This window comes from Engraulis encrasicolus, chromosome 12 (assembly GCF_034702125.1).
Source record: "Engraulis encrasicolus isolate BLACKSEA-1 chromosome 12, IST_EnEncr_1.0, whole genome shotgun sequence".
In the NCBI taxonomy this organism is placed as follows: domain Eukaryota; kingdom Metazoa; phylum Chordata; class Actinopteri; order Clupeiformes; family Engraulidae; genus Engraulis; species Engraulis encrasicolus.
In genome coordinates, this window is record NC_085868.1 from 46,913,278 (window position 1) to 46,935,777 (window position 22,500).

Below are 22,500 nucleotides of genomic sequence, written 5' to 3' on the forward strand. Positions count from 1 at the left end.
GGTGAATGAAAAACAGTCCCTCAAAAGTTGTTGTGGCGAGGCTGACAGCTGGGAAACTATCGTTTTCTCCACGGAGGAGGGGCCAGGAGGCGGGGCGAGGAGACAAGCGCAAGTGGAGGAGGCAAGGTGGCATATTAAGATGCACTCACCATCATCTCCTCTTTCCACATTTCACACAGGCTGCAAAACACACCACACTGTGACATTAGGAATTATTGTAGCTACACTCACACATTTACCTCACCTCAAAACACACATGTGTGCAGAGAGAAACAGACAGAGACAAACACACACACACCTTGCCTCTTAGACAAATACAAACACAGACAAACACAAAGGCACTGGCAAAAAAACAGACACAAAGACAAAGACAAAGACACAGACACAGACTCAGACTCAGACTCAGAGACACACACAAATATACCTTGCAAACAACAAGGAAACCCTCATCAGTGTGACTGACAAGCTCGGTGCAATGCGATGTGATGTGATGTGATGTGCCGCTTTAAAGAAGGTGTGAAAGCAAGTGGTAGTTGCTGGATTTAAATGACTCCTCTTAGTGCCTTTTAAGTAAGACTGATGGCAGAGGGAGAGATATTCGGCTCGCAGTCCTCAAACCATGGATTTCCATTAAGGACTGCTTAATGATGGCCTTCCGCAGCCGCTAAGCCACTGCAAACAGACACGGTACGGGGATGGAGGCAGAGATGAGATGACCACAATCTGACCCACTCACCAGAGAGGCACACAGACACACACACGCACGCACACACACGCGCGCGCGCACACACACACACGCACACACAAGATGAGATATACACACAGAACAACACATGCCTGCGCGCACGCACACACACACACACACACACACACACACACACACACACACACACACACACACACACACACACACACACACACACACACACACACACACACACACACACACACAAACAGTGGATTCATTTGGTCGGTTTAACCTGCATTTGTGAAGTAATATCAAAAAGGATATTTCTTTGCTGTAACTCTATGTTCATCACCTCCTGCATACTGTATCTCTTTGCATGTGACAATAATCAATCCACCAATCAGTCTATCAATCAGTCAGCATGTCTATCATGTGACAATAATCCACCACCGAATCAGTCTATCAATCAGTCAGCATTCTCACAGTGACAAAGACACAGCTGCATCTTTGAGCAGCAGAGAAAGACCACCACTGCCGCCAACAGGGAGAGCACAAAGGCATCTGATGATGATCAGGATATCCTAAGACCACCTCTGCTGCCAACAGGGAGAGCACAAAGACATCTGATGAGGACGATCAGGATATCCTCCTAACCACACTTCCGCTTCAATCTTTTGCCTCCCTTGGTCACAGGAAGACCACCAACTACTGCCAACGGGAAGAGCACAAGAGCACAAGAGCACACTGGGCAGTCATGGGTGAGCGGTTAGGGTGTCAGACTTGCATCCCAGAGGTTGCCGGTTCGACTCCCGACCCGCCAGGTTGGTGGGGGGAGTAATCAACCAGTGCTCTCCCCCATCCTCCTCCATGACTGAGGTACCCTGAGCATGGTACCGTCCCACCGCACTGCTCCCCATGGGGCGCCACTGAGGGCTGCCCCCTTGCACGGGTGAGACGTAAATGCAATTTTGTTGTGTGTTGTGTGCAGTGTTCACTTGTGTGCTGTGGAGTGCTGTGTCACAATGACAATGGGAGTTGGAGTTTCCCAATGGGCTTCCACTTTTCGCTTTCACAAAGACATGATGATCAGGGTATCTCGGCTCTTACTGTAACCACGCCGCTTCAATCTTTTGCCTCCCTCCTTGGAAACAAATTGACTCCCCACTATGTAAACTAGCAGACAAGCCTTCCATCAACCACCACACTGCATGAGCAATTACATTTTTTTTAAAAAAAGTTAAATGAACTGCAAATACACTGCAAAATACACCGAAAAAAGTACAACTTCTGTTCAGTTCACTTCAGTTTGCCACATGTCACATGCTGTTATTGCAGCCAGTTAAGTGTACCAGTACCTTGTAAAGTGGCCGGTGAGTGTACATATGGCAAACTAAGTCTTAAAAGAACCCCAAACGTTTTCTTGAAGGAACGTTTTCCTTCTGAGGATCCTTAGATTTCTTCCCAGAATGTTTAGGTTCTTCCAAGAACGTTGGTAGTACAGGAAGGTTCCCAGTGGGAAGCTGTGGCCTGGTGGCTAAGGAGATGGACTTTAGATCAGAGGGTTGCAGGTTCAAGTCCCACCCAAAGAAAGTGGATGTAAGAAGAAGCGTAATTTTGTTTCTTTTCCGGTATCCACTTTATGTCGGGTGAACGCCCCCTTAGGAGACCTTCGGTTAGGAGACCTTCGGAGTCCTGAGGTTGAGAATCAATGAAGTCCCCTTAGCGCTGTAGATGGCGTGTTTTGCGATATCTTGGTTTGATTCAGTATTTTTGGTCCCACCCTTCCATTCCCCATCTCAGTCCATAGTAGAGCTTGAAAGTCCCGCCCCTTAGTTCCGCATTTCACGGGACCTAAGCTGACCATCTAACAACATGGTAGCGGGTAAATATCTTCTGATCTCAGTCATTATACTGTATGCGCTGGGCTACAAATATGCTGTTTAAGAGGCTAGATAAAGATTTTTCATGCAGAAGTATCAATATTTTGTTCCGAGGCCGTCTGCATGAAAAATGTGAAGAAACACAGCTTTCTAAAAAGTTTGGGGGTTCGTACGAAAAATTAAACAAAAATATCAGAAACAACATATGTGGAGCTCGTGGCACAACTCGAAGGGGATCGAAATATCATTTTAATACCGCCATTGGATTACAAGCTACGATTTTTGGCTAAAAACGCCGTTGAGGTCACATGCAATCGGGGTAAGTGAGGTCACTTTCAAGCTCTATGGTGCCCTTGAGCAAGGCACCTAACCCCACACTGCTTCAGGTATAACCAATACCTTATACATAACTGTAAGTCGCTTTGGATAAAAAGCGGCAGCGTAAGAGCAATGTAAGTAATGTAAAAAGATTCTTTGAGGAACCTTCATATGTTGTGTATACAGTGTGGAGTGCCTGAGCACCCCTCACAAAATCACTGTTGCAGGACCTCCAGCTGAAGAGACAGACAGCACAGCACAGCCGAGGAGAGGAGATGAGAAGAGAGAGGAGAGGAGTGGAGAGGAGAGGAGAGGAGGAGGAAGCCGAGAGGAGAGCAGAAGAGAAGAGAAGAGAAGAGAAGAGACGGGTGGGGTGAAGTGGAGAGGTCTGGGAAAGTATTGCAGCTTAACTCAAGCAGACTACTCTCCCGAGTGACACAGAGCTTCAGCTCTTTCCCTCCAAATTGGATGCATTTGGAGCAAACGGTAGCTGGGAGCTGAATCTCAACCATTACATTGACATTTCATTAGATGCTTGCCTTATTTACGCCTGCCTGCCTACTTTGCCTCATTCATACATTTCAAGTAGGGTTTATATGTGCACAATATAGTTGAAATGATTCTACTTGGGCCACTGAAAATAATGATTGCTTGAAAACAATTACTGTGTGAATGAATGAATGAATGAATGAATGAATGAATGAATGAATGAATGAATGAATGAATAGATGGATAGATGAACAGATAAATACATTAAGTGATGAATGAATGAATGAATGAATGAATGAATGAATGAATGAATGAATGAATGAATGAATGAATGATGGAGTGATGGAGTGATGGAATGATGGCGTGAGGGAACAAACGAAATGAAAGTCTTTCATGGGGTCTCTCTGGAGTAGCCAAAGTCCTCATTATGATTCCCCATTCTCAGTGGAGATGCTACTAATTAAAGAGAGTAGTCACTTAATATAAGAGAAAAGAAGGGGTGGGAGAGAGATGAGGGCCCTCATCACAGCATATCAAGGAGTTGCTGGGAGAGACAGAGACAGTGTGTGTGTGTGTGTGTGTGTGTGTGTGTGTGTGAGTGTGTGTGTGTGTGTGTGTGTGTGTGTGTGTGTGTGTGTGTGTGTGTGTGTGTGTGTGTGTGTGTGTGTGTGTGTGTGTGTGTGTGTGTGTGTGTGTGTGTGTGTGTGTGTGTGTGTGTGATGGTACTGTATGTGTGGGTGGCTATAAAAAAAGAAAAAAGAAAGATAGAAAGAAAGCAATCAGAGAGATGCAGAAGCCTAGAAGCAAGGACCAAAGAGAAGTGAGACCGACAACCGACAGGGAGAGAGAGAGAGAGAGAGAGAGAGAGAGAGAGAGAGAGAGAGAGAGAGAGAGAGAGAGAGAGAGAGAGAGAGAGAGAGAGAGAGAGAGATTGCGTGAAGAGGAACAGGACAATGACAAACGAGCAGGACGATGGACAAAATTGGTGAACGATGGTTGAAAAGTGGAGATCGATGATAGAGGGGGAAAAAACTGAGGCAACTTCCATTTCAAACACCCTGGTCATTCACACCACTTAGGCTCTAGAACAGATACCTGACCACTAGGGCTGTAACGATACACTCAACTCACTCACTTCGGTTCGTATCACGATTTTTGACCTACGGTTCGATACACCCCACGATTTCTGAAATGTATCCCCACTGAAGTTTGGAAACACTATCACATCAAATCATAAGGTTGTTTTCTGGACTAATGGGTAATAAAACTTTGAAAGGGCATATCACGATACTGCCTCCTTGTATCACGATACAGTATCGTGACACTGTGTATCATGATTTCTCGGTTCGATACAATATCGTTACAGCCCTACTGACCACATGCGAGGAACATTGCAGGCTTTGCTTCCACTCACTCTCTTCTTCCCTCCTTTTGTGTGTGCACGTGCGTGTGTGCGTGCATGTGTGTGAGCGTGCGTGCGTGTGTGCGTGCGTGCGTATTCTGGAATAACAGCACACAGACTGCTGGCCAGGATTCAAAGGAACGACAGGAAAGACTGATTTACGATTTACTGGCACGAGTCGGTAGCCTGGAAAATCCCATACTGCTTTGCGCAAATGTTCTGATCCGAAAGCCAGCATGGATTCTACCCCTCAGCAAGGGTTCCACATCTTGGGCTCCAATCAGAGAGCAGGGAGGGGTGGAAAGGCGATAACTAGCCTATAGTTTGTTCGAATAGACACAACTCACACAATTGGCTATGGGCTACGTATATGCCAAAACGATACATTCGTAACGCCCAATAGACGGCCATGTGCAATCGTAAACCACACCTGTCCTACAAGACATTGCACAGACAGCCACCAGACTATTTCCCTTGTGAGATCGTCTGGTGTTAAACCAGGCAAGCGAGTTGGCTGCTTTGGATCTCAACACGCACCTAGCTTCCAGGTCCCCGCCGCAATCTGGAGCCACCTTACAGATGGTAAGACTGCACCGCACTCTCCCTCATGCAACCCCCCTGACCACTGAAAGGCAAAATTGGCAGAAAGCCTGCCATATATCTAGGACACTCAGAGTCTTGTTAAAATGGAAAGGCAATCAATATGAAAACATGATTAAGGCAAAAAGAAATGTGCAAAAAACCCTAAAAGATAATAATAATAATAATTTTGCAGCTATGTTCCAACATGTAATCAACATGTTTCGCCCATGACAAGGCCTGCACCACATCAGGGCAAAGCCAATCAACAAGAAAGCCGTTCCGACAAGAAACAGCAATGTTCCTTTGCCCTATGAAAAAAAATAATATGACGCCTATTTGTGAGATGGAGTGGATTGAGGGGGCTGGATTTGTAGAGAGGGCACATAAGGCAAATAGTGTTTTCCGGTTAGGCAGCAGACATACTAAACTCTCCGAACGACTCCCTTTCGAGTGTTGGCTGGCATAATGAATTTACGCAGACAATGGGGGTCATAATGGCTGCTCCTCGTCTCGTCTCCTCTCTGAGGAAAAAGCTGTTCTACAAATGTCTGATGACCTGCTTTTACGCTTCTGGTATTCTTTATTTATTTATTTATTTCCTGAACGTGGAGTAAACAAACACTGGCGATGTGTTTGTTTGGTAGACTAGACAGCAGGCTAGGGCTGTGCAATATATCGAATGAATATTGTGATATCAACATTGCTGTCAAACAATATGAAATTTCATAATATCGAGATGAAACAATTTTTCATTTTGACATTTGTCTATACTGCCAAAAGGTAAGCTATGTTACACACAATACATTCCCCTCCACTTGAGCCATTGCAAGTGCAGCGCAGATTTGCTATCCAACACTCATGCAGAACACCACTGTGTGTTTCTCTATGGCCCTCCATTCATACTACTGAAAGGAGGGAAGTTTGTAAATTGTTTGGCACAATTAATTTGTCTTTAAAAGAAATATTGTTTAAAAATATTGTGAAATCAATATTGACTGAAATAATCGTGATATTGATTTTTCTTATAATCGAGCAGCCCTAACGCCCTGGCGATGTGTTTGGGTAGACAGCAGACATACTACAGAGGTGACGCGGGGACGTTTTGAGGACAGAGAGAAGACAGAGAAAACATGAATAAAACATAGCGTTATGTCTGGAGCACAAAAGTTCAGAGTCGACAAAAGTATAAATGTGTTTGTCTGTGTACAATATGTGCTGCTTGTTTGTTCACATGTGTCAGTGTATGTGTGTCTGTCTGTGCGCCTGCACATGCCAGTGTGTGTGTGTGTGTGTGTGTGTGTGTGTGTGTGTGTGTGTGTGTGTGTGTGTGTGTGTGTGTGTGTGTGTGTGTGTGTGTGTGTGTGTGTGTGTGTGTGTGTGTGAGAGAGAGAGAGACAGACCCGCTAGCCTAATTCACTGCCTAGCCCAGTAGAAAAGAGCTAAGCATGTCTGCTTGCCTGTGTGTGCCTGTATGAAAAGCTTCTGTGTGTGTGTGTGTGTGTGTGTGTGTGTGTGTGTGTGTGTGTGTGTGTGTGTGTGTGTGTGTGTGTGTGTGTGTGTGTATGTGTGTGTGTGTGTATGTGTATGTGTGTGTGTGTGTGTGTGTGTGTGTGTGTGTAAAGCTTTTCCCTTCACTAGCGGTCTAGGCAGCAGACACTCAAATGAGGACAGTGAGTCCACTTAACTGTGTGAGTCCATCATCCTCCACCACCCGGTAGGTACAGTACAGCATGTGACGAGAGTTACTTGTGCACAATCCCTCGTGCTGAACAAAAAGATTACGTATTTTTGGAAAAAAGGTTCGCACACTTTGGATTTTTTCTTCTTTAAGTTATTTTTTGTTCTTTTTATTTATCCATTCATTGGCAATGACGTTTCGAATCTGAGGAAGACCGAGAGGTCGAAACGTCATTGCCAATGAATGGATAAATAAAAAGAAGAAAAAATAACTTAAAGAAGAAAAAATCCAAAGTGTGCGAACCTTTTTTCCAAAAATACAGTACAGCATGTGACCATTACCTTTATCCTCACGTAGGGACACCAACAAAGGGGGGGGGGGGGGGGGGGGGGGGGGGGGGGGGTCAAAAGGGGGGCAAAGTCAGCTGTCCCGGGCCCAGGAGGGTGGGCCCATAATTGGGCCCTCATCACATTAAATGTGTTGGGTGGGGGGGCCCTTTCAGAGAACATTTTCCTGGGCCCAGCCAAAGCTGTCAGCGGCCCTGCCCTGCCCTCCCGTCCTGTCTCATTCCTTCCACTAGAATACCCATCCACAAGGCTGCACTGGTGATCTGGCATACAGGCCATGTTCCCGGTGCGTCGAGATTCCTCAGGGGACGATGCTGTTGTTGTTATTTTGTTTGTTTGTTTCAAATTTTTCCTTGGGGACCGGCTCACAGTTTAGATGGGGTGCATCCGTAGCCTTTTAATGCACGCTGCACCTCCAGTGGCAAGCTGTACTAGTCATTGAAGAGTTAACTACCATAGTACGACAATACAGAAAAAACAGGGCCTTTAGTAATGCACTACTGTACGACTTGGTCCTTGCCATTCTGGTAACAGCAAAATTATAACGCCGTGTCTTAACGCGTGAAGGACTGAGCCCATCATAATAGCAATTGTAGTGTAGAGGTGGGGGTGAGGGGCTGGTCTATGCCAAAAAAAAAATTGGTAACACTTTCTATGAAGCCCATATCTATAGCACATTATGAGCACATTTATAACAACTTATAATGAACATCATGATTAATCATAGTGCATCATGACAGTTACAATGTATTATAAGCCTGTTCACTGCCTGAAGTTTTTAACCAGTCACGAGCATTCAAAACACCCTAAGATTTATAATGCATTATAAGCCAGATTTTTTTGTTCTTCATGACTGTTGATATGTTCCATCATCAACAGTCATAATGCACTATGATTATGATGTGCATTATAAGTTGTTATATATGTGCTCATAATGTGCTATAGATATGGGCTTCATAGAAAGTGTTACCAATTTGTTTTTTACCCATGCAGGTTTGTGACCCCAGTCCAGCCCTGCCCATGGACACAGCGAGGGCCCCAGGGCAAGTCGTCAGGTGACACACATCAAAGATAGATGACGCTTACGAACTTGTCAGTACCGGAGCTACTCACCCAAACAAACAGACAGACAGACAGAAAGGGCTTGGCACACATGACACGGATGTGTTGCGCATGTATTACTGCTGCAAATAACAACAGCTGAAATAAAGAGTTGACATTGAGTTGGCACAGAGTTTGGCATGTGGGCATTATGCCAACACAAGACCTCCCTCCACCCCTTGGGTAATGGGTACCCCCCCCTCTCATCTGTCTGCTCGAGGGCGGGTTATAAGTCTGGGTCAAAAAAGTGCGGTGTAGAACAGTGTTTCCCATTTAGGACTGGAAAAAACTAGGACTAGGAAAAAAAGTCGATACTCGATAAAAGCATGCAATACCTAACGATAACGATATTTAAACGATATTTAGAAATATAGTCGAGTGTTTTTCTTGTCACTAATTTGTCGGTTTGTGAGAAGGGGGTGGGGGGTGGGGGGGGGTTGGTCACAGTGAGCTTCTTGCGCATTTGTTGACATTCAGCACGTGATTTGACTGCACCGAAATCTTTTACTTGTTTGCGATAATTAGGTCATTTTTGCAATACGCATATCGCATATCTCTTGATATTGCGATTTCGATACATTGTCAATATATTGTGCATCCCCCCTCTCGTCTGTCTGCCCGAGGGCGGGTGGGATTTTGAGTCTGGGTCAAACGAGTGGGGTGTAGAACAGTGTTTCCCAACCAGGGGTGCGTGGTGTACCACTAGGGGTGCGCGAGCACACCTCGGGGGGTACGTGGACAAATGTAGTAATAACAAATACTGTATATGCCGTGTAGTCATATTGGGAAAAACAGAGGTAGAGAGATAAATCATGAGTTAGGGGGGTACTCGTCATATGACAAAAAGGCTTTTGGGGGGACGGAGGACAAAAAAGGTTGAGAAACACTGCTCTAGAACAGTAGTTCTCAAAGTGTGGTCCGGAGACCACTGGTGGTCCGTGACAGAGCTCAGGTGGTCCGCGAGGGGATTTCTACTTTTCCAAGACAAGCTAGCAGAAGGCTATATTTGTTACATTATTACAAAGTCAAACATGCCTGAAGTCATATTTTCACAACAGTAAGACAGGCTTGTAAATGTGAATAAAAATTAAGTGATCTGCATAAAAAAAATTGACAGTGTCGAACTAGCACCCGTCAACTGTCGATTTAGTTGACAGGTGGTCCCTGAACATTTTTGGGGAGACAAAGTGGTCCTCCTCGGTCTGAAACAGGTTGGGAATCACTGGTCTAGCAGATCATGAAAACTGGGAAATGGAAAAAAGGAGGGAAAGACAGTGTGGGAATCTGACCTTTTGGTAACATCCTGACAGAAAAAAACCCAGGCCAGGGATGGAGTGCAATAAGCAGCATCATATTTGCATCCCGTGGAGAGCCATTCTCACACCCACACAGACCCAGACATAAACATGGACAAACACAGCAGACTCAAATGAATGTACATGTTTCTGTTCATCCAATCAATCTCCATCATCGTCTCCATTCATCTGTGATACAGTGTACTGAACATATGCAGGATCACAAACGCATGCACGGACACACACACACACAGACACACGCATGCACACAAGCGCACACACACACACACACACACACACACACACACACACACACACACACACAAATGCGCACAAACATACACACAAATGCTCGCACAAACACACATGCACAAACACACACACATGCACAAACACACACACATGCACAAACACACCCACACCCACACACACAGACACGCGCGCACACACACACACACACACACACATATACACACACACACACACATACACACAAATGCGCACGCACGCACGCACACACACGCACGCACGCACGCACGCACGCACGCACGCACACACACAAGACTGAAACACAACCTAGCCATGTGACGCTAGGCCACAGTGTGACTGATTTAGATCGCAATTACACGAGAGTCATTGCTTTCGACGCCAAGTCACACACACATAGACACATCCACACACCCACACACACACATGCACAAATACACACACACGCACGCACACACACACACAAACAGACACACACACAGGCACGCACACACACCCAAGAGTCATTGCTTTCGACGCCAAGTCTGAGTGAGAACGAGCGAGTGAGAGTTCCAGTTTAGTGCTTAGTGGAAAAAATCAATGAGCCACAATTCCAGAAAGACTCCTGAAAATTAGGTCAAATGCCTAATCTTCTTTTTGTAGACTGTTGAAATGTTGAAATCAGATAACTTACAATCTGCGCGAGATAGTCGGGCATGTCTTTTTTATGAGCGCTGTCCATATTTCTCACTAATGCGACGGTGCGTATGCCGGTTTGCAAGTACATTGATTTGGCACTAAAACGTACAAACGTCTTTTCAAGACATACTTTGTCTTTTTATCTCTTTTTATCTCCACAACTCAGAAGAACTCAGCCAACCCCCACCCCCACCACACACACACCACCTACCCCCTCCCTCCCTCCCTCCCTCTCCATCAGCTCTGAAGCGCTCTTATTCTTCTTCTTCTTCTTCTTCTTCTTCCTCTTTTGTCTGGGAGAGGTGTGAAAAGAGAGAAGATTAAAGAACAAGGTGTTCCTCGTCCTGTAGATTTATCTGCCTTTGGTCTATTGCTTTGTTTACTACCTTTTCTCTGATGCTCTCTGCTGTTGGTGTCCATCAAAAAAAAACAACTTCCTCCCCAAACCCAAAACTATTTTTTTCACCTGCTCTTTTCTTCAAAAAATCTTCGGTGATGCTCCTCTCCCTAATTTTGTATGCAAAAATAAATAAATAAATAAAAATAAACCATCAGCCAGACAAAACACTGAGAAGTTATGTTTTTTATGACTGAGCGGGGAGTGGTAGAGGGCGCTCAGCAGTCTGCACGCCTACTGAAAGATGAGGGAGGGAAAAAAGTGCCGGTCTCAGACCGCCCAGACCACTCGTTTTGGGTCAAAGGGGCTTCCGTAAATCAGCGCTCATCCTCCCTGCCTTTAAACTTCCTCTCTCTATCTCTCTCTCTCTCTCTCTTCTAACACTCTCTCTCTCTCCGTCTCATCTCCCTCGTCCCTCGACATGGCGCTATTTATCACTTTTTCATCCGGCCCCTGCTCGGCCCTCGCCCCCGTAAAACAAGGCCCTGAGGTAATATAGAAGCAATGGTGTGCCATAGATCTGTGCTTGTCTATGACAAAGTCAACGCAAAGTGAAACCGCAGTGGTCCCACGCCGCTAACAACCCCGCAAGCAGGCCTTGTGCCAACTACGACTACCCCTTCGGCCGACTCGCCATCGCGAAGAGGAGGAGCAGGAGGAAGTGGGAGAGAAGAGGAGAGGAGAGGAATGGAGAGGAATGGAGAGGAGGAAGAGGGGGAGGAGAGGGGAGGAGAGGAGAGGAGGAAGAGGGGGAGGAGAGGGGAGGAGAGGAGAGGATCAGGAGGAGAGGAGAGGAGAGGATCAGGAGGAGAGGAGAGGAGAGGAGAGGAATGGAGAGGAGAGGAGAGGAGAGGAGGGAGGAAATGAGAGGAGAGGAGGAAGAGGGTCAGGAGAGGAGAGGAGAGGAGAGGAGAGGAGATGAGAGGAGAGGAGCAGAGAGGAGGAGAGGAGAGGAGAGGAAAGGAGAGGAGAGGATGACAGAGGAGAGGGGAGGAGAGGAGAGGAGGCGGAGAGGAGAGGAGAGGAAAGGAAAGGAGAGGATCAGGCGGAAGAGGAGAGGAAAGGAGAGGAGAGGAGAGGAGGAAGAGGGTCAGGAGAGGAGAGGAGAGGAGAGGAGAGGAGAGGAGAGGAGAGGAGAGGAGAGGAGAGGAGAGGAGAGGAGAGGAGAGGAGAGGAGAGGAAAGGAGAGGAGAGGAGAGGATAAGAGGAAGAAGTCGAAGTCGGAGTCGGAAGAGGAGAGGAGGAAGAGGGTCAGGAGAGGAGAGGAGAGGAGAGGATCAGGAGGGAGAGGAGAGGAGAGGAGAGGAGAGGAGAGGAGAGGAGAGGAGAGGAGAGGAGAGGAGGAGGAGCGGTGAGGAGGGAAGAGGAGAGAGGAGGAAGAGGAGAGGATCAGGAGGGAGAGGAGAGGAGAGGAGAGGAGAGGAGAGGAAGAGGAAGAGGAGAGGAGAGGATCAGGAGGGAGAGGACCAGGAGAGGAGAGGAGAGGAGAGGAGAGGAGAGGAGAGGAGAGGAGAGGAGAGGAGAGGAGAGGAGAGGAGAGGATCAGGAGGGAGAGGAGAGGAAGAGGAGAGGATCAGGAGGAGAGGAGAGGATCAGGAGGAAGAGGAGAGGAGAGGAGAGGAGAGGAGAGGAGAGGAGAGGAGAGGAGAGGATCAGGAGGGAGAGGAGAGGAGAGGAGAGGAGAGGAGAGGAGAGGAGGAAAAAGGACAAAGTGTGCCTGCCAACGGCGAGGCTGCGCTGTGCTGCACTTGCCTCCAGAGGTGTTGTCCGAGTATTGCTGCAGGACTGTGTTTACTTGGAGCTGCAGTACAGTGTGTTGCGGCAGAGCGCGGCCACTACATGCATTTATAAACAGGGGTGAATCATCCTAGCACTCCCCGACCCCGTAAACAGGTTTCAGTGCAACTACCATTTGCATATCTCGTATTTTTGATCTGCATATATGCATATTTTGCCTACATCTACATATGAAATCCCACCTGGAAACATGCAAAATTATGAAGGAAAACAATATTTTGCTCATTAACCATATATTTGCAAATTGGGGTTAAACTAAATATGGATAGGGCAATATCTTTCTGAGGCTGTTGATCATATTAAAATGTTGGAATATTAATTAAGGGGACTGCCCCAGCACTGCTGCACAAGACTAATGTGAGTACAAGTGCATTGTGGTGTTTTCACTGAAACTACTAACTAGTGGATGTAACATACTTGCATCTGCTAGTTTTCTAAATGGGAGAAAAAAACTATCCCTTTCCCTTTTAACACTCGTTCAGTGCACTTCAAAATCGGTAAAATATCATCACAAATGGTTTGAAAGGCCATTAACTTCAATTAGGATTGTTAAGTAACATGGTCTGTCAAAAAAGTATAACTTGGTTTTATTACTCCTAACCTTTGAGGAAAAAGGGGGGGCGGTGGGCAAACCCACTAATAAAACAGATTTGTACCTACTGTGTATCGGTCTTTGCTGTCGAGACATCTGTTAAACCACTTCAAAGACACTGTAACGATTTCAGTGGCAGTGTGTTGCCCGCAGACAGACAGACAGGCAGGGCACTGAGGGCCGACAGCAGTGTCTGTCCACTGTTGCCCACCGCAGCCACAGGGGGGCATTAACGGGCAGAGCAATTACCCTCCGTCCAGCCCTCCGTCTTCTGGTGGTGGTGGTGGTGGTGGGGGGAGAGGGGGGGTTGGAGGGGGTGGGGGGGTGCGTTGGTGGTGGGCGGCTCTCCAGGGATGTCGGAGGGTTAGGCAGCTGTGAAACAGCCTCACCTCGCTTGTCAGCTTTTACTGGAGCACGATAACCCAGGCTGACATCCCCTCCTGTCTCAGAGCACCCCCCTAACCACCACCACCACCACCAAAACCACCACACACTGGCTGCTACTGCATCCCACGTCAGCCCCTCCTGTCTGAAAACTAGGGGTGCAAATCATAGCCTGCATGACGATACGATACCGCATCGATTTCTTAAAGCAGGGATTCTATTATTTTGCGATACTTAAGAATTCTCCACGATACTATACGATACGATACAATTTGATTTGATTGTTTCCAATTACTTTTCCACTTCTATTATTATGTTATGGAGTTACGGCATTGGACAGGGGCCAGCGATTAGATTATTTTCGACACTTACGTAAGAATGCCCCACGATACGATACAATTCGATTAAATCGTCAGCCGTAGGATCGATGCATCGATACATTTCGATTACGTCAGCCCCAGCCCTCTCTTCTGTTTCCTCCCGTCCTGTCATCTCTCTCTCCCTCTCTCTCTCTCTCTCAGTCACACGCACACATTTATGCTCTCACGCCCTCTCTCCTCTTTTTCTGTTCTGCTTTCCGTAGCTTGCTTCTTCCATCTACCCCACCCGCTCTCTCTCTCTCTCTTCATTTCTGTCTCTGCTTTCGCCCCATACACCTCTGTGTATCTCGTCGACTCTTTTTTTCCTTTTTTCTGCCGCCAACCCCTTTCACTCTGCCCTCTGTGGTCCACTCTGCAGTTCCTCTTTTGGCCCTGCACATCATTTCCTCATTTTTCTCTCTTTTGTGTTCCTTTTCCCCCCCTCATTTTTTATTTCTTCCTTGCTCTCTTTCTAGGATTCTATCCTTCCGTCTGCCTTTCACTACTGCCGTCTTTCCTTGCTCCCCTCCCACTAACTGACGTTCTTACGCACACACCCCACCTCTCTCTCTCTCTCTCTCCCTCCCTCTCTGTCTGTCTCTCTCTCCGTCTCCCCCCGTCCTCTCTCTCTCTCTCTCTCTCTCTCTCTCTCTCTCTCTCCCTCCCTCTCCCTGTCTCTCTCTCTCTCTCTCTCTCTCTCTCTCTCTCTCTCTCTCTCTCTCTCTCTCTCTCTCTCTCTCTCTCTCTCTCTCTCTCTCTCTCCATCTCCCAGTGAAATATGGGCCCACCTGCCACTTTGCTGCGCTGACAGCGGTTGACAGTCCAGAGGAAATACCACAGCAGCACAGCGTCGGGATTTATGGGCCTGCTGGCCACTGACAGCCCAGGTGAAGCACAGGAGCAGAGGAGGAGGAGGACGGAGAAGAGGAGGATGAAGGAGGAGGAAGAGGAGGAGGAGAAAGAAGAGGAGAAAGAAGAGGGGGAGGAGGAGGAGGAGGAGCAGGAGGAGGAGGAAGAGGAGGAGGAGAAAGAAGAGGAGAAAGAAGAGGGGGAGGAGGAGGAGGAGGAGCAGGAGGAGGAGGGAGTGGAGGAGGAGGAGGAGGAGGAGGAGGAGGAAGACGAGGGGGAAGAGGAGGAGGAGGAGGAGGAGGAGGAGCAGGAGGAGGAGGGAGTGGAGGAGGAGGAGCAGGAGGGGGAAGCGGAGGCAAATGAGGTGAAAGGTTGAAAAGCAACCTCACACTCGGGCAGCAGGGAGGAGATAAAAATGAGTGAGAACCTGAGGAGAATAACGTAGAGAGAGAGAGAGAGAGAGAGAGAGAGAGAGAGAGAGAGAGAGAGAGAGAGCGAGAGAGAGCGAGAGATAGAGAGAGCAAGAGAGAGAGAGAGGAGGAGGAGTATTACAGGCGAGAGTAGACGCGATGTGTAAGACCAGGAGCTGGGTGTGGGAAGGGAAGAGGAGGGGAGGGAGAGCGAGGGGAGAGGGGAGAGGGGAGAGTGAGTGAGTGGGGGGTCTGAATAGCTGGAGGGCCTCAGTTACGGGCAAATGAGTGGGGAGGGGGGGCTGGGGGTATGCTGCCTACCCGGACCCACACCCACCCAGACAGACAGCTCTACACTACACCAGGCCTCACCAATCAGGGGCGTAGCAGCAAATAGCAGGCCCTACAGTATGTACAATCAGCTCCAATGGACACCCCCACCCCCTCCGCCATATTTCCACATATATCAGACACATTTTGGGCCCCCCAATCGGGCCCCCCGTATCGTCACACTTTACCCACATGTACAACACCCCTGACCCCCGCCGTCACCAATACGCCAGTGAGTGCACATCACACACCAGTAAGTAGTTCACAATCTGAGGTTCGCAGAGGTACTGTGAATTTCTAGCAATATTAGCGGACACACTATAAACAGAAAATCTAGCGATATCAATGGACAAAAAAAGTCTATTAATGGTTTGTCCGCTAATATTGCCAAGTTGACTTGATTTGTTCAGTACAACAAATGTGACTCATACAATACAATACAGTGCAGTACGGTACTGTTGCCATTTAAGTGACAGTGATAGGAAGAGTGATGAGAATTCCCATTTGACAATATAATACACCTCGCTCAGGATGCCTCACTGGCACTTCTGGCAGGTGACGCATGAAATAACTAATGGTTACAAATTAGTTCATCATCATGCAATTATGCATTTTATTGGAAAAATGTGTTTTATAATTACTGTTGCAAACCATCTCTGTAAATATACACCTCACACCTGTTAAATGATCAGGGAACTGTGAGTGAAGATGTGCTCTGTGAGTGAAGGATAGGGGATCTGCTGTAAACAAGGAAAGTGCCAGAATACCTAACTAGATAATTTAATAGGGCAATCAGTAGGCTGTGAGGTTTTGAATCCACATTTAAGCATAATGGGAGCTGAGTAAAAGACAATCAAGACCAACAAAGTGATGTATTTTATTGGGAAAGTGTGTGTAAGGTAGTCTGTGGTGGTGGTGGTGTCACGCTACTGGTAGTCAGAGCCAGAGACTTTTCAGGGAAATGATTCAGCAACCGCAGTAGAAAGAGGGTTGAGAGTGAGTCAGATGTTTTAATAGGGGCGGGTGGTTAAAGGTGGACAGTGTAAGATGGTGGCCAGAGTAGGTATTGCTGCCAATTTTTACTAATATCTGCCACCATCATCTGCCACCTCTACTGGACTGGACTGGTCACACGCACGCACGCACGCACGCACGCACGCACGCACACACACACACACACACACACGCGCGTCAACATATTAGCCAATAAAGTTGTTTTAAATCTTGAGTCTTTACCTTTTGACTACGTCGGCGCCGTTCCAGCAGGCCAGGCTGTCTCCGGAGGCGAGCTCGCTCATGCACAGCTGGTCCGCCAGGCCACCGTAGAAGGTGCGGTACAGGCGCAGGCTATTTATAAACTCCCTACAGGTGAGGACAAACAGGAAGAGAGACCAGACCAGACAGATAAATAATACAGACACCATACTGTATGGATTAAATGACAATGACAATTCATTTGAGAGGACCACTTTGAAAACAACAGTTGACCAAAAGTGCTATTTTAAAAAAAAAAACAACCAGACAAAAACACACACAGAAGATCTAATAAGTTAAAAACAAATAAAAGACAAACGTTTAAAAAAAAAAAAAAAAAAAAACATCAATACAAAAATGATCTGCCACCTCTGATAATGATAATATTATAATAATATATTTATATTATTATAAATATTATAATATTTAAATTGCCTGGTAAAACCTGACTTACTTAACAAACAGTATTCACTGTGTGTACAAATTAGAAAGAGAAGGAATAGATAGAAAAGAGTAGAGAGGTTCCATTACATTCAAAGCTGCTGAATAGAGCTGAGTTTCAAAGAGGAGGTCTGTAATAGCTAGAGGGGGCATCCTAGTATGAGGGGGAAGATTGTTCCATCATTTCTAAGATCTTGTCTAAACACATAGAACTAATACAATAGAATGGCCCATCAGCCTCTGCGCATGCGTCTGTACCGCCGCCACCTTGGAACAGGGTTCTAACCAGTTACCTGTTCATTTATCATTACGGCCACGCCAGTCGGTGATCACTATGTAAAGTTGAAGGATCTTTGGTTGTATTATTTCTATGGTCTGAGCAGGGCAACAGCACCATGAGAGTAGATGATTTCAGACTGCTGATTCCAACACGAGACAAAACTGCAGCTATGTAACTTGACCACTAGGTGGCAATCAAGTGCTAAAAAGTTGTAGTGTCAACAGCAGGCATCGCCACAGCATGTACTGCAGTGTAGTGGGGGAAAACACACACACACACACACACACACACACACACACACACACACACACACACACACACACACACACACACACACACACACCTGTTTTCCCCTTCCTCTCACAAATTGTATAATGTATGACTAAGCAAATACAGTGTAATAAACTAGCAGCTTGGAGTATAAAATATGTCAAACAGTTGGACTTTGGGAATATATTTTGGAAAGTTACTTTGCAACTAATAAAAAATGAACTGAAAGAATAATAAAACATGTCTAGCAATGAAAAAAGAAGGAAATAGAAAAAGACTTCAAGAAGGAAGCTAAGAAGGGTAAATGTGCAGACATTTAGAGACACTCGCACACCCACAACAGCTACAAGATTATTATTGTTGTTGTTGCTGTTGATAATAATAATATTAATGATAATAATAATAATAATAATAATAATAATAATAATAATAATAATAATAATAATAATAATAATAAAATATTATTATTATTATAGTAATAAACTGTAAGTCTCTAAAACCAATCATCTTAACTAATTATCCAACAACGCTTTGCTAAGCTGACAGTTGAAAAGATGGACAATACAGATGCAACAATCAACAACCAACGAAGGGATCCGACAAAAGGCATGAAAGGGATCATACAAGGAATCATACAAAAGGCATAAAAGGAATGGACATGTATGGCAATGAAAAGACACAGGGAAGCCGACAACAGGGGGCAAAGGTGTAAGTTGTCCCGGGCCCTGGGAGATGGGGGGCCCATAATGGGCCCAGCCAAAGCTGTCAGCGGCTCTGCACAGACACACACAAACACACACACACATATATAATACTGACTTTTTCCTGTTGGCGAGGGAGGTGTCTATGTCTCGAGGAGGCGCGGCGCGGAGTGGGAGAGAGGAGTCCCGTCCGCTTCCTCCTCCCAGCTGCCCACTGCTCCCCGCAGGAGCCTCCAGCCTGCTGGGGTGACCACAGATCCGGTGGACCTGCACAGGCACAGAGGGAACGCAAGTTATAGTCACTTCAACATGCACGCACGCACACATTACACTACACTTGGGGATAAGTAGTTGCCTACTGGGGTGACCACAGATCCGGTGGACCTGCACAGGTACAGAGGGAACCCGAGTTATAGTCACTTCAATATGCACGCCCGCACACATTACTACTACACTTGGTAATGAGTAGTTGCCTATTGGGGTGACCACAGATCCGGTGGACCTGCACAGGTACAGAGGGAACCCGAGTTATAGTCACTTCAATATGCACGCACGCACACATTACACTACACTTGGGGATAAGTAGTTGCCTACTGGGGTGACCACAGATCCGGTGGACCTGCACAGGTACAGAGGGAACCCGAGTTATAGTCACTTCAATATGCACGTGCACACAAACACACACACACACACACACACATGCATGCACGCACGCACGCACACATTACTACTACACTTGGTAATAAGTAGTCGCCTGCTGGGGTGACCACAGATGGACCTGCACAGGCACAGAGGGAACCCAAGTTATAGTCAATGAACAAAATTCAAGAGACACCGCACACTGCTTACTTTTCTTAACTTTATTTCTCTAACTTTAAGTTCGCTCAGAGAAATAAAGTTAAGAAAAGTAAGCAGTGTGCGGTGTCTCTTGAATTTTGTTCATTGATTCACCTTCTCCTGCCTCACACCTGCACCTGCATTGCTTAGGGCTTGTGCACAAGGACTATCTTGCACTTTGACCAAGTTATAGTCACTTCAATATGCACGTGCTGCACACACACACACACATGCATGCACGCACGCACACATTACTACTACACTTGGTAATGAGTAGTTGCCTATTGGGGTGACCACAGATCCGGTGGACCTGCACAGGTACAGAGGGAACCCGAGTTATAGTCACTTCAATATGCACGTGCACACACACACACACACACACACACACACACACACACACACACACACACACACACACACACACACATGCATGCACGCACACATTACACTACACTTGGTAATAAGTAGTCGCCTACTGGGGTGACCACAGATCTGATGGAGCTGCAGAGGTACAGAAGGAACCCGAGTTATAGTCACTTCAATATGACACATGACATTTAAAATCCCTTTATCGAATCGACCATGGTCAACAAAACCAACAAAAAATCCCCACCTCCCAACCCACCTTACCCTACCCTACCCCATTAACCCCTTAAGACAGGGCATAATAAATTAGCTGTAACCAGAATGGCAAGTCGTAATGTATTACTAAAGGCCCAGTGCACTGTCACTAGTAGTGTAGTACTATAGTAGTTAACCTTCAATGTCTATTACAGCGTGCCACAGGAGGTACGGCGTGCATTAAGGGTGCTACAACCAACGCACGCACGCATGCACGGGCACACATTACATTACACTTAGCTGATGCTTTCATCCAAAGTTACCGAATTACAGTTACATAAACAGGGGATTGATTGCAGTTCCTGGAAAATTGTGGGGTTAGGTGCTCCCGGGTGGGCAGCTCAGCCATGGGTATAGAGGTGGTGCAGGGAGGACTGGTAAGGGTGGGATTCAAACCTGCTGCAAGCCTCTGATCTTAAGTCCACCTCCCTAATCATTAGGCACACGCATAATGTCTGGCCACGTATTCACCATGTACAATCTTTACATTTTTAGAGGGACACCGGTAACACTTTTTTTAATGGTTTACTATTACAGTGGATCTACCACATTAGGTACAGTGTAATAACCAGTGAAACAATATTTAACACCATGTAATACCAGTGTAATACCATGTACCAACCCTACCTCTAACCTAACCCTAACCCTAGATGTAAATAAAAAATTGGTACAAGGTGTTACACTGGTATGACATGGTATTAAATATTGTTTTTAATAGGGTGTTTGCCACTACATTGTTACTTTGCTGCCCTCTTCTGGTTGACATCAGACTAAGCAGGCTTGGAGGAGCAGGAGGATTCTCTCCAATAACCCAGGGTTTCCCAAACTGTGGTGCGTGCACCCCTGGGGGTGCGCGGCCTGCCATAAGGGGGTGCGCGAGCTAAATAGAGCAATGGTGGATATGTGAATTTTCATCCAGCATTAATGAACATTTAGTAGTTGGATGGTGAATTGTATGCTGGAAGGGTCCATCTGAAGTATAGTCTAACTCCTAGACTATTGGAAAAGAGGTTTCCCCAAAACAACAGTGCATAATGTGCAGTGAATGCGCAGTGAATTATACTTGCGTGGCCATCAGCAAACCAAAATATTCACTTAGGGGGTGCGCGAACCACACTGAAATGTACAAGGGGGTGCGCAGGGAAAAAAGTTTGGGAACCTCTCCAATAACCGAACTCCCTTCCTCGACCTGTGCTGGTGGCCTCGCATCTCGCTGACGCCACGCCTCTGTGGAGAGGACAATTAAGTTTTCACCCACTGTCAAACTGACCACAACTTTACTTGAAAACCTACTGCCTGCTACAGTAAGTATTGTACCCCAAACACAATTGTGTTGCCTTTTTGACAATGACAATAAAACTCTTGAACTCTCTTGAAGTCTTGAACACAATAACTTTTTTTTTTTTTTATGGGGGGTGGCTATTCCCGATTCCAGATCCTGATTGCAAAAAATGAGGAAGTTATATTTGAATTACTCTTTCGCAAGACGTTGAAATAAACTTCAGTCGTCAATGACGTCATCACGAGGCCACAAGCACAAGTGAGGACAGGAGTTAGGACATTAGAAGGAACGCAGGGCATTACCCTTCTCTTTTCGGGATGGGGAAACACAGACACAACAACTGCCATTGTCAACGCTGAATAAATTATGTACAGAATATAACAAGATGGACAAACCTGCATGCACAACAACACAGATGCAATAGGCTAAAATATTTTGCGGCATCGATCAATTACGTTTCTAACTTGTAGGGTACTAAACAGTAGTTCCAATCTAAAAAGTTTAATAAATAAAACTTCAAAAGAGTACATCAATATTGCATTTATTAAATGCATGCCTTTGCAATTTGAGTGTTGTAATCACTTAGAAATGACTATTATAAGCATTATTCATTTAGCTTGTTTTGAAGCCGGGGCAAATGGAGGTACACTGTAAACCCAGACATCAAATGTACTTACCAAGACTAATTAAAATGCACTAAAAAATAGAAGTTTGATGGCATTTCTGAAGAATACTGAGTATTGACAACTTATTTGAGGAAATAGTTGTTCAGATGAATATGTTTTAGTTGAATGGATTAAATTCATAAGTTTTGGTTATGACCCCGCCTCTTTTTCTTCAGGCTGCACCAACTGGCCTCTACCCAGATGTGGGCAGTTGAATGTATTCCTGCAGTGTGTTTCATGTTAACAGATCGTTTCAAATTTCAACTGACAATATGGCCACGCTGCAGCATCCAATTTTAAATCAGA

General features: G+C 46.1%; 1 protein-coding gene across 1 annotated transcript in view; it reads right to left on the reverse strand.

The window, feature by feature from the left end:
- Window positions 1-22,500, reverse strand: part of gpc5a (glypican 5a) — a 270,035-nt gene that overhangs the window by 141,260 nt on the left and 106,275 nt on the right. Inside the window, exons 7-8 of the mRNA XM_063212295.1 lie at window positions 18,908-19,056; window positions 17,080-17,205 (exon numbers count right to left, since the gene is read on the reverse strand). Coding sequence (XP_063068365.1) covers window positions 17,080-17,205; window positions 18,908-19,056 — 275 coding nt within the window. The remainder of the gene's footprint in view (window positions 1-17,079; window positions 17,206-18,907; window positions 19,057-22,500) is intronic.